Raw genomic sequence first — 15,281 nt, 5'->3', positions numbered from 1 at the left:
CTTGTTCTAAACTGAGCGCAGTGGCACACACCTGTAATCCCAGGCAGATGGCAGGTTTCAGGACATCCTTAGCAAGCAGTGAGAATCTCATCAACCTAGTGAGATCCTGTTCCAAAAAAATAAAAAATAAAGTAGGGTTGGGGTTGTAGCTTGGAAGTAGAATGCCCCTGGTGTCAGCCCCCAGCAATACACACATACACACCCCAAAACAACAACAAAAACAACTTGTTCTAAGCAATAACATGAAGTTCTGTGAAATCACCAATTTGATGTGCTGGTGTACTGATGTGCAGTACACATACCATTAAAATATACAGCGTTTTGTATGCGAAATACCTACATATCCACGAGGTACAAAGTGTTCTTCAATGTCTTATGCAAAGTTGTCTTGTGAGGTGTCAGGGTAACCATATTGCTTTTCAGGCTGTGTAGACTTCTGTTATTTCCTATACCCACCCAGCTATCCTGGTCCTTGGTACCAGGATTATCCTTCCTTGAGAGCAGAAAGGGGCTGGCCAGAGTTTGGAGACCAGGGCGAGGTCACAGGTATTTGGTGGCACAGCAGGGTCCAGCGCAGGCCTCCTGACTCCAGCACAGACCTCCACTTGTCCCAGCGGTTGTGTCTTGAGGATTGCTCACGTCCTTGTCCTTTGCCTTTCCTGTTGGCCACCATCTTCCTCTCCTAGCTTCCAGCCATCCCTTCAATGTTGGGACTCACACACCATATCCCAAATGAGGGCACCTTAGTAATTGAGAAAACTGCAGAATCAAGAATGTTGTGTTAGCCGGGCATGGTGGCGCACGCTTGTCATCCCCGTTCTTGGGAGGCAGAGACAGGAGGATTGTGCAGGTTCGAAGCCAGCCACGCGCGCTGGCTTAGAAGACCCTGTTTCCAAATAAAAGTGTAAAAATAGGTCTGGGAGTGTAGCCCAGAGGTAGAAGGGCTTCCAGGAACCCCAGTACCACAAAAAAAAAAAAAAAAAAAAAGAAAGAAAGAAAGAAAGAAAAGAAAAGGGAAAAAAAAGAATGTTGTGTTAGAGTAGGGCGTGGTGGTGTATATTTGTAATCCCCGCACTTGGGAGGCTGAGACAGGAGGATTGCATAGGTTCGAAGCCAGCCTCAGCTACTTAGTGAGGCTCTCAGCAACTTAGTGAGACCCTGTTTCCAAATAAAGTATAAAATAGGTCTGGGAGTATAGCCTGGATGTATAAAAGCCCCCGGGTTCCACCCCCAGTACCATTAAAAAAAAAAAAAAGGAAGAAGGTTGTGTTGACTTTCCCCCACTTTTATCTTTTTTTTCTCCTTTTTGGTGCTGGGGATTGAACTCAGGGGCATTCTACCTCTGGGCTACACTTCTAAGACTTTTTATTTAGAAACAGGGTCTTGCTAAATTGCTGAGGCTAGCAGGTCATGGTGGCACATGCTTGCAATCCCTGCACTAGGGAGGTGGAGACAGGAGGATCGTGCAGGTTCGAAGCCAGCCTTGCTGGCTTAAGAGATCCTGTTTCCAAATAAAATATAAAATAGATCTGGGAGAGTAGCCCCCCGGAGGTAGAAGGGTTCCATCCCTAGTCCACCAAAAAAAAAAAAAAAAAAAAAAATTGCTGAGGCCAGACCTTGAACCAGCAATCCTCCTGTCTCAGCTTCCCAAGTACTGGGATTACAGGTGTGCACCACCACGCCCCTGCCTTCCCCCACCTTTCTGTATGGCAGCTGCATAATGGAATTCTAGGACCTACCTCACCTGAAAGTGATAGGCATGGTGTGGTGGCACACATCTGTAATCCCAGGATTTGGGAAGCTGAGACAGGAGGACTGCAGATTCAAGGCCAGTCTCAGCAATTTAATGAGACTCAGCAACTTAACAAGACATTGCTTAAAAAGGGGGGGATGGAGGGCTAGTGATGTAGTGTAGCTTAGCAGTAGAACACTTGGGTTCAATCCCCAGTCTCACGCAAGCACACACAGAAAGTAAGTCATAACACCCTCATTTCATAGCGGGCTTGTCCTATACCTGAGGCCAGGAAGAATCTGAACAGGCAGGTTCCCCACTCGGTTTATTACCACTAGATCATACCCTTTCATCTAATCATTCCTCTATACTCTATATGAGCCTTAATGGAATCTAAGCACAAAAATAGTTTTCCTTGATTCTTTTTCTGAAGGCTCCCAGGTCTCGTAAATCTTGATTAGAGCCAGGCATGGTGTTGCATGCTTGTAATCCCAGTACATGGGGGTTGAGACAGGAGGACTGAAGGTTCTCGGTCAGCCTCAGCTACTTTAGTGAGGCCCTCTGAAACTCAGGGAGACCCTGTTTCAAAATAAAAGAGTGAAAAATAAGGCTGGGGGTATAGTCGGAGGTAGAATGCCCCTGGGTTCAATCCTTAGGACCCAAAGCAAAACAAAAACCCCAAACACCCAACTGTGGTTAGCTACCTACCGCTTTTTTTGTGGGTCTGGGGATGGAACCCAGGGCCATTCAACCTCTGAGCTACAGCCCCTGCCCTATTTTTTATTATTTATTTTGAAACTGGGTTTCCCTGAGTTGCAGAGGGCCTCACTAAGTAGCTGAGGCTGTCCACGAACCGCGATCCTCGGGTATCAGCCTCCCGAATGCTGGGATAACAAGCATGCGCCACCATACCCGGCTTTACCGCTTTTCTTTTGCTAACTGTTCTTTGCTGTTGAGGTGTGAGCCATGACCCTGGAGATGAGCGAGGAAAAGATGCCCTTTCTCATCTTCACCTCTGTCTGCTTCTTCACCTGTTCCCTGACTGTTCACTTCTTTCCTGTCCAGAATGTGGAGATGCTCATTCCAAGAGTCTGGTCAACAAGGAGCACTTGTCTCTCTCTGGCACCCCAGTTCCTAAGCGCACAGAGGGGCCGCCTCTAGACACGAGTACCCCGGCCCAGCCGCACCTGCCGTCCACCCAGCAGTCCACCCGGCAGCTCACCCGTCCACCAGGAGTGCTGCCTTGGGACCCACCTCAGAGCTCACCCACCTCAGTGCTCACCCACCTCCACGAGGCCACCACGCCCCCTGCAGACCACAGAGTGGAAGCTGGGGCCAGGACTCAGGAGAGCCTTCAACAGGGACAAGGAGGTGCCACAGCTGAGACGGGTGCCGCCGCCGTGCCAGTGCTGTCCCTCCTGACCGTTGTCTTTTTTCTCACTGGAGTCCTCCTCTATGTGTTATGCAAAAGGAGGAGGCAACAGTCTCTTCAGAACTCTCCAGGTAAATCCCTCCAGGGGCCCAGAACCTGCCTGGCAAGAATCCTGGCCCCAGGAGCCCACCTGCTCTAGGTGGCTAGAAACCCGGTCCTGGCGCACAGATGTGGAGTTGCCTTGTGTTGTGGACCACAGGCTGTGAAGGAGGAGTCAGTCAGAGGCTACTGAAGGGAGAGGCAGGCAAGCCACCAGGGGCCCAGGGCTTGGAGGGACATATGGGAGGATGGTAGGTAGACCGGGATGAAGTTAGACCAGGCAGATGAAACTCAAGAGAAAGGCGAGCGCTGTTCAATTCACAAACCTTCATGGAGCGCTTACAGTATGCCGGGTCTTAGGGGTAATGTCTTAAGAGTCGGATTTCCCAGTCTAAACTATCACCTGCCTTCCCAAATCCTCTTCATCTCAGAGCTCACCGCTCAATTTCCTTATCCTTTCCAGATCTGCATCTCCATTATATACCTGTGAGACTAGAGTCCAACACCTGAACCAAGAAAGGAAGCTTGTGAAAATACTGAGAGCCGGGCATGGTGTGCATACCTGTAATCCTGGTAGATGGGAGGCTGACAGAGTATTGCAGCAGGTTCAAGGCCGGCCTCAGCAACTTAGTGAGTCCCTCAGCAACTTAATGAGACCCCCATTTCAAAAGTAAAAAAGTTGAGCGTATACCTTGAAGGTAGACTGTCCCTTGATACATTTTCCAACACCAAATAAATAAATAAATAAAGACTAGTGTATTTGTGTGTGTGTGTGTGTGTGTGTGTGTGTGTGTGTGTGTGTGTGTGTGTAAAATGAACCCAGGGGTGCTCTATAACTGAGCTACATCCCCAGCCGTTTTGAAAATTTTGAGAGTCTTCCTAATGGCCCAGGCTGGCCTCTATCTTGGATACCCCTGCTTTCAGCCTCCTAAATACCTGGGAATACAGGCATGAACTTCATGTGGCTCTGCCCCCAACTTTAAAAAAATGGAGTTGAGCATGGTGGCACATGCCAGTAGTCCCCGTACTTTGGAGGCTGACACAGGATTGCAGGTTTGAGGCCAGCCTTAGCAACTTAGGCCCGCAGTAATTTATTAAGACCCTGTTTCAAAGTAAAAAATAAAATAAGACTGGGGTATAACTCCAGAGGTAGAATGTCCCTGGGTTCAATACCCAGCAACACCCCCCCCCCACCACATACAATGTAATACTATAAAATCAGGAGGCTGGAGTGCAGCTCAGGGGTAGAGTATTTGCTTAGCATGTATGAGGCCCTGAGTTTGATACCAGCACTGTAAAAAAAAAAATACAAAAATTTAAGAAAATCTGCCTTTAACCTTATGTATTGATGACATGGGCAAATTCTGTGTGTGTGTGTGTGTGTGTGTGTGTGTGTGTATGTGTATGCACGAGTATGTGTGTGCGTGTGTATTTGTGGTACTGGGGATGGAACCCAGGGACATTCTACTTCTGAGCTACACCTCCAGCCCTATTTTTTTATTCTTTATTTTGAAACAGGGTCTCACTGAGTTGCAGAGGGCCTCACTAAGTAGCTGAGGCTGTTTGTGAACCGCAATCCTCCAGTCTCAGCTTTCCAAATGCTGAGATTACAAACCTGCGCCACCATGCTCGGCTGTGTGTTTACTACAAAAAATATTTTTAGAATTACTTTCTTTTCTGCAGTACTGAGGATTGAACCCAGGGGCATTCTACCCCTGAGCTACACCCCCATCCTATTTTTCTTTTCTTTTTTTTTTTTTTTCAGTACTGGAGATGGAACCCAGGGGCATTTTACCTCTGAGCTACACCTGAGCCCTATTTTTTATTCTTTATTTTGAAACAGAGTCTCACTGAGCTGTAAATAGCTGAGGCTGTCTGCGAACTGTGATCCTCCCGTCTCTGCCTCCCGAATGCTGGGATTACAAGTGTGTGCCACCAAACCTGGCTTCCCAGCCCTATTTTTCAATTCTTTGTTTTTTTTTTTTTTTGTTTGTTTTGTTTTTTTGCGGGTCTGGGGATGGAACCCAGGGGCATTTGACCTCCGAGCTTCACCCCCTGCCCATTTTTTTTTTTTTTTAAATTTTGAAACCAGGTCTCACTGAGTTGCAGAGGGCCTCACTAAGTAGCTGAGGCTGTCTGCGAACCACGATCCTCCGGTCTCAGCCTCCCAAATGCTGGGATTACAAGTGTGCGCCGCCACGCCCGGCTCTTCAATTGTTTATTTGAAACAAGATCTAAGTTGCAGAGGATCTCACTAAATAGCTGAGGTTGGCCACGAACCTGTGATCTTCCTGTCTCAGAGTCCCAAGTACTGGGAATATAAGTGTGTAACAGCAACCCCTGGCTTTTTAGAATTACTCTTAAAAAAAAAAAATTACTCTTTTTTTTGTGTGTGTGGTACTGGGGATTGAACCCAAGGGCATTCCATCTCCAAGTTATACCCCGAGTCCTGTTTCTTTCTCTCTCTCCCTCTCTCTTTCTTTCTTTCTTTTTTTCTTTTCTTTTCTTTTTTTTTTTTTTTTGGTACTGGGAATGGAATCCAGGGGCATTCTACGTCTGAGCTCTACCCCAGCCCTATTTTTTTTCTTTATTTTGAAACAGAGTCTCACTAAGTTGCAGAGGACCTCACTGTGTAGCTGAGGCTGTCTGTGAACCATAATCCTCCTGTCTCAGCCTCCCAAATGCTAAGATTCCAAGCATATGCCACCCTGCTTAGCTTATTTTTATCCTTTATTTTGAAGCAGAGTCTCGCTAAGTTGCAGAGGGCCTAAGTAGCTGAGGCTGGCTGTGAACCTGCGAGCCTCCTGTCTCAGCCTCCCAAGTACTGGGATTACAAGTGTGCACCACCACGCCCAGCTTTCTGACTTCTACAGACATTGGCTTCTGGCTCTGCTACTATGACCTGGCGTGAGCTTCTCTGCTGTTGGTACCCCCTGGTCACAAGGTCACACTACACCAGCTGTGCCTCCAAGACCCACACGGAAGGTCTGGGCTTCCCCCTGGCTCCTCAGTGGCTGCCGTGCTGACGTTACACAGTCTCAGCTTACTTCCTCCTTCACGCTCATGTACACCCCAGTGACTGTGGTATTTATTTATTGGTTGATTGATCCTGGGGATTGAACGCAGAGGCATTCTACTCCAAGTTATAGCTCCAACCCGATTTTATTTCTTATTTGGAAACAGGGTCTCACTAAGTTGTGGAGGACCTCACTAAGTTGCCAAGGCTGGCTTCGAACCTGTAATCCTCCTGTCTCAGCTTCCCAAGTACTGGGATTACAAGTGTGGATCACCATGCCCTGCTCAGCTTGGTCTTCTTTTAAAAAACTTGTTACTGTGTTTGTTATAAAGCATCCTTAGTTCTTGTTTTGTCTTTTTCAAAGAGGAAGAATGTATATTCATTCGTCCCAGTCTTTGGGAAGCCTGGGGCAGAGGCATGGCCTCCTGCATGAGGAAGTGGGTAGGGGAGCTGAAAGTCCAGCTCCTGTCTGAGCTTGTCACGTGCAAAGCAGCAGCACCCTGCTGGAGCAACCAGGCCAGAGCTGTGGGCAGGCGTGGCCTTCAGCTTCTCCATTTCTGCCTTCTGCCATAGACTCTGACCAGGTCCTGTCCCAAGGTGCAGGTCACGGTGCTCCTCGGCCCTCTGGTTCCACTTCCTCATCTTAGTTCTCCAGCATCTGCTCACAGGTTCGGGCCACATCACTGAGCTTGAGGCGGGCATAGTCTACACGCTTTAGAGCCATTTGACAGTCCTTCCTTGAAGAGTAGCTGGAGCCCTCGTGGGGCTGCCCTGTGGCCACCTGCAGGACAGTAGACCGATTAGTGGCACCGCCTCCCTCACCAAAAGGCTTGTCTCATTTCTTCCCGAGTCTGCTCTGTTGTGCTTCCTGGCAGCTCAATGACTAGGGCAATATTTAACTTCTGTTAACTTCATCTGTGAAATGGGGACCACAGTAACTACTTCCACAGAGTCTAGGTCTAGATAATGCACAATACCTGGCAGATATAAATGTTAACAAAGGGTAGTAGTTGTCCCAAGGATTTTGTGTGTGTGTGTGTGTGTGTGTGTGTGTGTGTGGTACTGGGGGTGGAACCTTTGGGCTATATACCCCAGACCTATTTTATATTTTATTTGGAAACAGGGTCTCACTAAGTTGCTGAGAGCCTCACTAAGTAGCTGAGGCTGGCTTCGAACCTGCGTGATCCTCCTGTCTCAGCCTCCCAAGGGCGGGGATTACAAGCGGGCGCCACCACGCCCCGCTGTCCCAAGGATTTTGGAACCCTCTTAAATCTGCCCATTTTCTCGGGATGTAAGTATCTGGGGACTCATGTCCCGGAGGTCAGGCTGTTTGTAGGAGCAAAATTTTGTGCTGTGGTATTGTTTCCACGCCCTCTCCCAGGCACTTTCCCATGGGCAGTGGTGATGCTATGCAGGTAGGCAGGGCCGCCTTTGGGCCTTTGCTTTTAGCGGAGAAATCAGCCCTGTGGAAGGAAGGGGTCTGCCCAGCCGAGGCGGTGCGGGTCTGGGAGGCCGGGTTACGCCCAGCTAACACTCTGCCAAGGGTTCCCTAGGGCTAAGGCTAAGCGGCGCGCAACACCTCCCCGACACACCCACCTGGGTGAGGTAGCGGATCTGAGCCGACAGCTCCGCCTCCACGTGCTGCACCGAAGCGGTGAAGGCTGCCGCCTGCCGGTCTAGGAGCCGCTCGTTGGTTTTTTCCTTGGACAGTTCCAGGATCACAGTTCCTGGCGGAGGAGGGGAGGGCGGGGCTAGCTGGAGATTGGCAGCCGAGTCCCGCCCTAAGGCTAGCCGCTCCCACCCACGCTGTCGCCGCGCATGCGCCTGGGGTCCCCCCCGCCCCGCGCCGTCTCCGCTCAGCGCATGTGCGAGCTGCTTCGGCTCGCTTTCGCTCTCGACCTTCCGTTCCTTGCATTCCAAACCTGCATTCTGGAGGATGGCTCCAATTTCCCGCTCGATGTCTTCCAGAGCGCGTAGTCGCTCGTTTGCCAGGCTGTAGGTAGCCATCGTCCCTCTGGGAGACGTCCGCAGGACTTTCCTCTTCAGCGAGGTGCGACGCCGGGGCTCGGAAGTGGCCGTCGGTGTGCGCCTGCGCAGGGGCCACTCTAGCCGGCACTTCAATTCCCAGGGTGCCCCGCGCGGTCTCACCCTGCTGGGTGCGCCTCGCGAACTACAACTCCCAGGGCGTCCTGCGCCTCCAATGCTGGACTTCGAGTTGCCGGTAGGGGGCGCTGTGGAGGTAGCTCCTGGCTTACGGCTATTCAGATCTGGACACCGTCTTGTGGGCTGCATTTGACATATCCTACAGGAATTTATTAAGCGTCTGCCGGGTGCTAGGTGACGATGGTGGAGGTTTCAGGGTATTCCTTCAGACTGGAAAGGCATGGGCCCTTTGTCAACTCTGCCCGCGGAAAGCTGGACTTGGTGAGTCTTACATGAGTCTCCCTGGCCAGGACCCTGGCTGCAACACAGACTCTTGATATATTCTCGAATGCTGGCTCCTGCTAGTCTTTCCCCCGTTCCTTTTCACGTTACTTAATTTTTGCTGGGCCCTGGGAGTATAAAGATGAACTAGGTGAACTCTCACATGACAGTGGGATTGGTAGACAAATGCGCAAGGTGTATGGCAGGGAGCACAGAGGAAGCTCGGGGATGTCTTGTTTGAGCTGAATCTTAAAAGTGCTAACCAGGTAGGTGAAAGACTGAAATGGAAAAGGGACACTGCATTGGCACGAGCATGTGAAGGAGCCTGGCACATTTAGAGTCCAGCAAGGAGTTCAGTTTCAGTGGAGTGATATAGGTTGGTGGTGCCTTTAAGTGTGAGGGTGGTGAAATTGGGGGTGGGTACTGGGTCAGGAAGAGGTTTGGAAGCTAAGTAATTTGGATTTTATTCTGAAGTCACTGAGAACCATTGAAGGATTTTTGGAAACTATTATGACCAGTTTATCTTTTTGGAAGGATCACTCTTGATAGTTTATAGGCAGTCATCAAGAATGAAACCAGGGCTTGGGGTAGAGGACATGGAGGAAGCCCTGGGTTTGATCTCTGGCACTGCCAAAATAAAAGACCAAAAAACAAGTTTGCACAGTGGTAGCAAATGAATGGACAATTCAACTTTACAGATCTAGCATTTAACTTTATTCTTCCCTGAATCCTAATAAAATAACAGTACAAAATACTTTTATTTTACTTATGTTTTCATTTTTATGTTTTGCAGTACTGGGAATTGAAGCCTGAGGTATTCCGCCTTTGAGCTACATCCCTGGCCCTATCTTTCATTCTTTATGAAACAGGGTCTTACTAAGTGGAGGGCCTAAATAGCTGGGGCTGGCTACAAACCTGCAATCCTCCTGTCTCAGCCTCCCAAGTACTGAGATTACAAGTGTGTACCACCATGCCCGGCTACAATAAAGGTATTTTTAAAAGTGGTCAGCAAATCAGGCCTGGTGGCACATACTTGTAATTCCAGTACTGGGGAGGCTGAGACAGGAGGATCGCTAGCTTTAGCAACTCAGCAAGCGAGACCCTGTTTCCAAATAAAAAATAAAATAAGGCTGGGGGTGTAACCCAGAGGTAGAATACTCCTGGGTTCAATTCCCAGCATCATGGAGCCTGGGTAGGGGTTGGGAGAGAGTTTTTTTTTTTTTTTTTTTGGTGGTACTGGGGTTCCTGGAAGCCCTTCTACCTCCGGTATACACTCCCACGGGCTACACTCCCAGACCTATTTTTTAACATTTTTATGTGGAAACAGAGTCTCTTAAGCCAGTGAGGCTGGCTCCGAACCAGCGCGATCCTCCTGTCTCCGCCTCCCAAGCGCGGGGATTACAAGCATGCGCCACCACGCCCAGGGGGAGAAGGGTCATTTAGATAACAGCTGCAAAACATAAGCTAAGAGGTGAGTGACGTATCAGTGAAGTAGTAACTATCCAAGTACTTAGGAGGCTGAGACCGGAGGGTCACAGGTTCATGGCCAGGCTTAGCTACCTAGTAAGGCCCCCTGCAACTTGTGAGACCCGTTTCAAAAATAATGAGTAAAAAATAGGGCTGAGGTGTAGCTTGGAGGTAGAATAGCCCTGGTTTAATCCTTAGTACCTCCAAAAAAAAAAAAAAAAAAAAAAGAAAGAAAAGAAAACTGATTAACTCCCAAGTTAATGTCATCCCAAGGTGGTACTAAAATTAAGGAGAGTTATTCAAAGTAGTTAGACTTCCACATCTCATCTTTGACTTCATATATCTCGGCAAATACACATCCTTCAACATATCAGGATACTGGGTATGAGAATACTGGAAGTTTCTTTCTTTCCTTTTTTTTTTGTGGTAGGGGGGATTAAACTCAGAGTCATTCCATCTCTGAGCTACACTCCCAGTCCTTTTTTTTTTTTTTTTTTTTTGGTGGTACTGGGGATGGAACCCAGGGGCTTTCTACCTCCGGGCTATACTCTGAGGCCTATTTTATATTTTATTTGGAAACAGAGACTCTTAAGCCAGCTGAAGCTGGCTTCAAACCTGCACGGGGATTACAAGTGTGCGCCACCACACCCGGCTCTCCCAGTCCTTTTTTATTTATTTATTTTTTTAATTTTATCTTATCTTTTATTTGGGACTAGGGATGGAACCCAGGGGCATTCTACCACCAAGCTACAAGCCGGGCGCGGTGACGCTTGTAATCCGTGCGCTTGGGAGGCTGAGACAGGAGGATCGCACGGGTTTGAAGCCAGCCTCAGCTACTTAGTGAGGCTCTCAGCAACTTAGTGAGACCCTGTTTTCAAATAAAATATAAAAAAGGTCTGGGAGTATAGCCCAGAGGTAGAAAGCCTCTGGGTTCCACCCCCAGTACCACCAAAAAAAAAAAAAAGTAGTACCACCAAGCTACAGTCTCAGCCCTATTTTATTCTCTTATTTTTGAAACAGGGTCTCACTACGTTGCCCAGGCTGGCCACAAACCTGTGATCCTGCTGTCTCAGCCTCCCAAGTACTGGGATTGCAAGTGTGCACCATCATGCTGAGATAGATAGATTTAGTTATTTATTTATTTATTTTTGTGGTACTGGGAATTGAACCCAGAGGCATTCTGAATACCTCTGAGCCACATTCCTGGCTCTATTTTTTTTTTTTTTTTTTTTTGCAGGTCTGGGGATGGAACCCAGAGGCAACGACCCCTGAGCTACACCTCCTGCCCAATTTTTTATTCTTTATTTTGAAACAGGGTCTCACTAAGTAGATGAGGCTGTCTGCGAACTGTGATCCTCCTGTCTCAGCCTCCAGAATGCTGGGATTACAAGTGTGTACCACCTCCCCTGGCTCTTGGATCGATTTTTAAAAATTAATTAATTAATATATTTATTTATTTTGGTGGTACTGGGGGTGGAACCCAGAGGCTTTCTACCTCCAAGCTATACTCTCAGACCTATTTTATACTTTATTTGGAAATGGTCTAAGTTGCTGAGAGCCTCATTAAGTAGCTGAGGCTGGCTTTGAACCTGTACAATCCTCTTGTCTCAGCCTCCCTTGTGCCACCTCACCCAGCTTTATTTTTTATTCTTTATTTTGATACAGGTGTCTTAGTAAGTTGCAGAGGATCTCACTAAGTAGCTGAGGTTGGCTGCAAGCCTGCAATCCAACTTTCTCAGCCTTTTTGTTTGTTTGTTTGTCCTGGGCTGAAACCCAGGAACATTCTACCTCCAAGCCACACCCTCAGCTCTATTTATTTTTTTTGTTTGTTTGGAAATAGGGTCTTACTAGATTGATGAGAACCTCACTACTTGTTGAGGCTGTCCTCGAACCTGTGATCTTCCTGTCTCAGCCTTTCAAGTACTGTGATTACAAGCGTGCGCCACCACACCGGGCTTTTATTTTTTATTTTGAGACAAGGTCTCACCAAATTGCTGAGAGTTTTATTAAGTTGCTGAAACAGTCCTCGAACCTGTGATTCTCCTGTCTCAGCCTCTAAAATACTGGGATTACAGAGACCCTGTTTCAAAATAAAATAGGGCTAGGTGTATAGCTGGGAAGTAGAATACCTCCCCTTCAAACCCCAGCACCACAAAAGAGAGTGGGGAAAGGTTGTAGTTTAGAAGGAGGATACTTGCCCAGCATGTGCAAGGCCCTGGGTTTGATCTCCACAGCATGCAGAAAACCCAAACAAAACAAAAAAACAAAAACTCAAAGATCTATTTGTTCTTAGATGTGATGTGTTTTAAAAAAAGGTTTGAATTCAAGAAGACTTTCTGTCTCTTTCCTTCTCTCCCCCCATCTCTCTCTCTCTCTCTCTCTCTCTCTCTCTCTCTCTCTCTCTCTCTCTCTCTCAGAGAATCAGTCCAGAAAGCTTAAATTCTAGGAGAGAGCACAGAAAATGAAGGGGGAAAAAAGGACTTGTGCTTCTAGGTTAAAAGGGCCCATCAGAGCCAGGTGTGGTAATCCACGCTTGTAATCCCAACATTTGGGAGGCAGAGACAGAAGGATCTGGGTTTGCGGCCAGCCTCAGCTGCATGGTGAGACCCTTTGCAACTCAGTGAGACCCTGTTTCAAAATAAAGAATAAGCCAGGTGTGGTGGCACACGCTTGTAATCCCAGCATTTGGGAGGCTGAGACTGGAGAATCGTGGTTTGCGGACAACTGTAGCTACTTAGGCCCTCCGCAACTTAGACTGTTTCAAATTAAATAATTAAAAAAAAAATAGGGCAGGGGGTGTAGCTTGAAGGTTGAGTGCCCCTGGGTTCCATCCTCAGACCTGCAAAAAAAAAAAAAAAAAAAAAAAAAGAATAAAAATAAAATAGGTCTGGGGGTGTAGCTCAAACGTAGAATGCCCCTGGGTTCCATCCCCACTACTGCCAAAAAAAAAAAAAGGCCCATCAAGTGCCCAGTGTAATGGAGAGAAATAAAGCAGCACAACAGGACACTGGGCTCAAAGAAAAAGCTCTTACACAAGCTTCCAGAGGACAGAGCCCACGCGCAAAGCCAGCAGGCAGAAGGGTGCTGGGCCTTTAGTAGCAGTCCTCTGCACGGAGGACAGTACAGCAGTGCTGTCAGCCTTTGGGGAAAGTGGCTTCCAATCCAATCCAGAGTCCCACACTCCATTTGGGTTAGGCTGAAGGCTAAAAATTCATTGATTTTTCTCAATGATTCAGTACACTTAATTTTTTCTCATAAAATAATTCAATGAGAAGCCAGGCATGGTGGCACACAGTTGTAATCCTAGTACTTGGGAGGCTGAGACAGGTGTATGACAGGTTTGCAGCCAGCCCCAACTACTTAGTGAGGCCCTCTGCAACCTAGTGAGACTCTGTTTCAAAATAAAGAATTAAAAACACAGGGCTGAGGGTGTAGCTCTGAGGTAGAATGCCCCTGGATTCAATCCTCAGTACCACAAAGGAAAAAAAAAAGTTCAGTGTGCTCCACAAATCATACAGGGACCAAGGCTTTCAGTGCACCTGGGTCACCCTGTAGGGTCTTTACTTAAAAGTACGATCTTGGCATTACCTAGAAACTTGTTGGTGCCCGCCTGTAAATCCCAGTACTTGGGAGACTGAGACTGGAGGATCACAGGTTGAAGGCCAGCCTCAGCAACCTAGTGAGATCTTGTTTCAACATAAATAAAAAGGGCTGGGGGTGTAACCCAGAGTTAGAATGTCCCTGAGTTCAATCCCCACTACAAAAAGACAAAATAAAGCAAAACACAGAATCACAGTCCCCAGACCTACTGAATCAGTGCCTGTGTTCTAAGACCTCCAGGTGATTTGTATGCATAGTAAAACTTGAGAAACACTACTCCATGGTCTTATTTTTTGCGTTGTCAAAACTGAGATGTTCCTTGGGGGTAGTGGTGATGGCCCACGCCTCTAATCTTATATTTGGCAGACTGAGACAGGAGGATGGCAAGTTTGAGGCCAGCCTCAGCAAGTTAGTGAGACTGTTTTAAAATAAAAAATGGAAAGGGCTAGGGTGTATCTTGGAGATAGAATGCCCCTGGGTTGTTCCCATTCCTGCGTTGCAGCTGGCAGGAAGGGGAAGAGAAGTCGTGGAGGAGGCGGGCCTTTCCGGGGCCAGCCAGGAAGTAGCAAGTGGCCCCTGTCATTTCTGCTGATATTCCACTGAAGAAAACTTCATCTTCTGGTCTCACCTCCGGGTTTCTCACCTCTGGGCAGCCAAATTCTCAGTTACAGAGGCAGAGTCAACACATTTTGATTTGCCGGGCGTGGTGGCGCACGCTTGTCATCCCAGCATTCGGGAGGCTGAGACCGGAGGATCGCGGTTCATGGACAGCCTCAGCTACTTAGTGAGGCCGTCCGCAACTTAGCGAGACCCTGTTTCAAAATAAAGAATCAAAAATTGGGCAAGAGGTGTAGCTTGGAGGTCGAATGCCTCTGGGTTCCATCCCCAGACCCTCCAAAAAAATTTTTTTTTTTTTTTTTTTTTTTTTACACAAGCTCTCAGAAATGATTTCTTAGCCGGGCGTGGTGGCGCACGCTTGTAATCCCTGAGCTTGGGAGGTGGAGACAGGAGGATCGCGCAGGTTCGAAGCCAGCTGCACTGGCTTAAGAGACTCTGTTTCCAAATAAAAATATAAAAATAGGTCTGGGAGTGTAGCCCGGAGGTAGAAGGGCTTCCAGGAACCCTAGTACCACAAAAAGAAAAAAAAAAAAAAGATCTCTTACAGGCACTCTTTTCAGGAATTTACTAGAATTTAGCCAGAGGAGGTAGAAAGGGGATCTGGGAACCAAGACCTTAACTTATGAAGGTAACTGCAAATCTCGGGGCTGTGGCTGAGGAATTCCAGGGCAGAAGGGGAAGAACTTCCAGTTCCTTAGAAGGATCCTGGAGGAATTCTGTGAGGAGATGAAGGAGGCGGGTATGTGTTTTGTTTGGCGTTCAAGGAGAAGGCATTAGGAAGAGAGGATGGTGCTGAGAGCGACAGACTCAGAGAATAAGCAAATGTCATTTTATTTGTGGTACTGGGCAGAACCCAGGGCATTCTATTTCTGAGCTACATCCTTAGCCCTGTTTTATTTTGAAAGGGTCTCACTAAATTGCCAAGGGCCTCCCAAAATTGCTTAGGCTGGCCT

General features: G+C 47.8%; 1 protein-coding gene across 1 annotated transcript; it reads right to left on the bottom strand.

Annotated features, from left to right (window-relative positions):
* Positions 1 to 6,862: 6,862 nt before the first annotated feature.
* MED11 (mediator complex subunit 11) lies at positions 6,863 to 8,226 on the bottom strand (the record flags this gene model as incomplete). Its single annotated transcript, XM_080712195.1, has 3 exons — positions 6,863 to 7,000; positions 7,816 to 7,946; positions 8,142 to 8,226. 3 exons carry the CDS (start codon positions 8,224 to 8,226, stop codon positions 6,863 to 6,865), a joined length of 354 nt encoding a protein of 117 aa, XP_080568321.1.
* Between the last annotated feature and the right edge of the window lie 7,055 nt (positions 8,227 to 15,281).

The sequence above is a fragment of the Muscardinus avellanarius genome, assembly GCF_963383645.1.
Source record: "Muscardinus avellanarius genome assembly, chromosome: 16".
NCBI lineage: Eukaryota > Metazoa > Chordata > Mammalia > Rodentia > Gliridae > Muscardinus > Muscardinus avellanarius.
The sequence above is the reverse complement of the archived record's forward strand: the minus strand, read 5'-3'. Positions and strand labels throughout refer to the sequence as shown.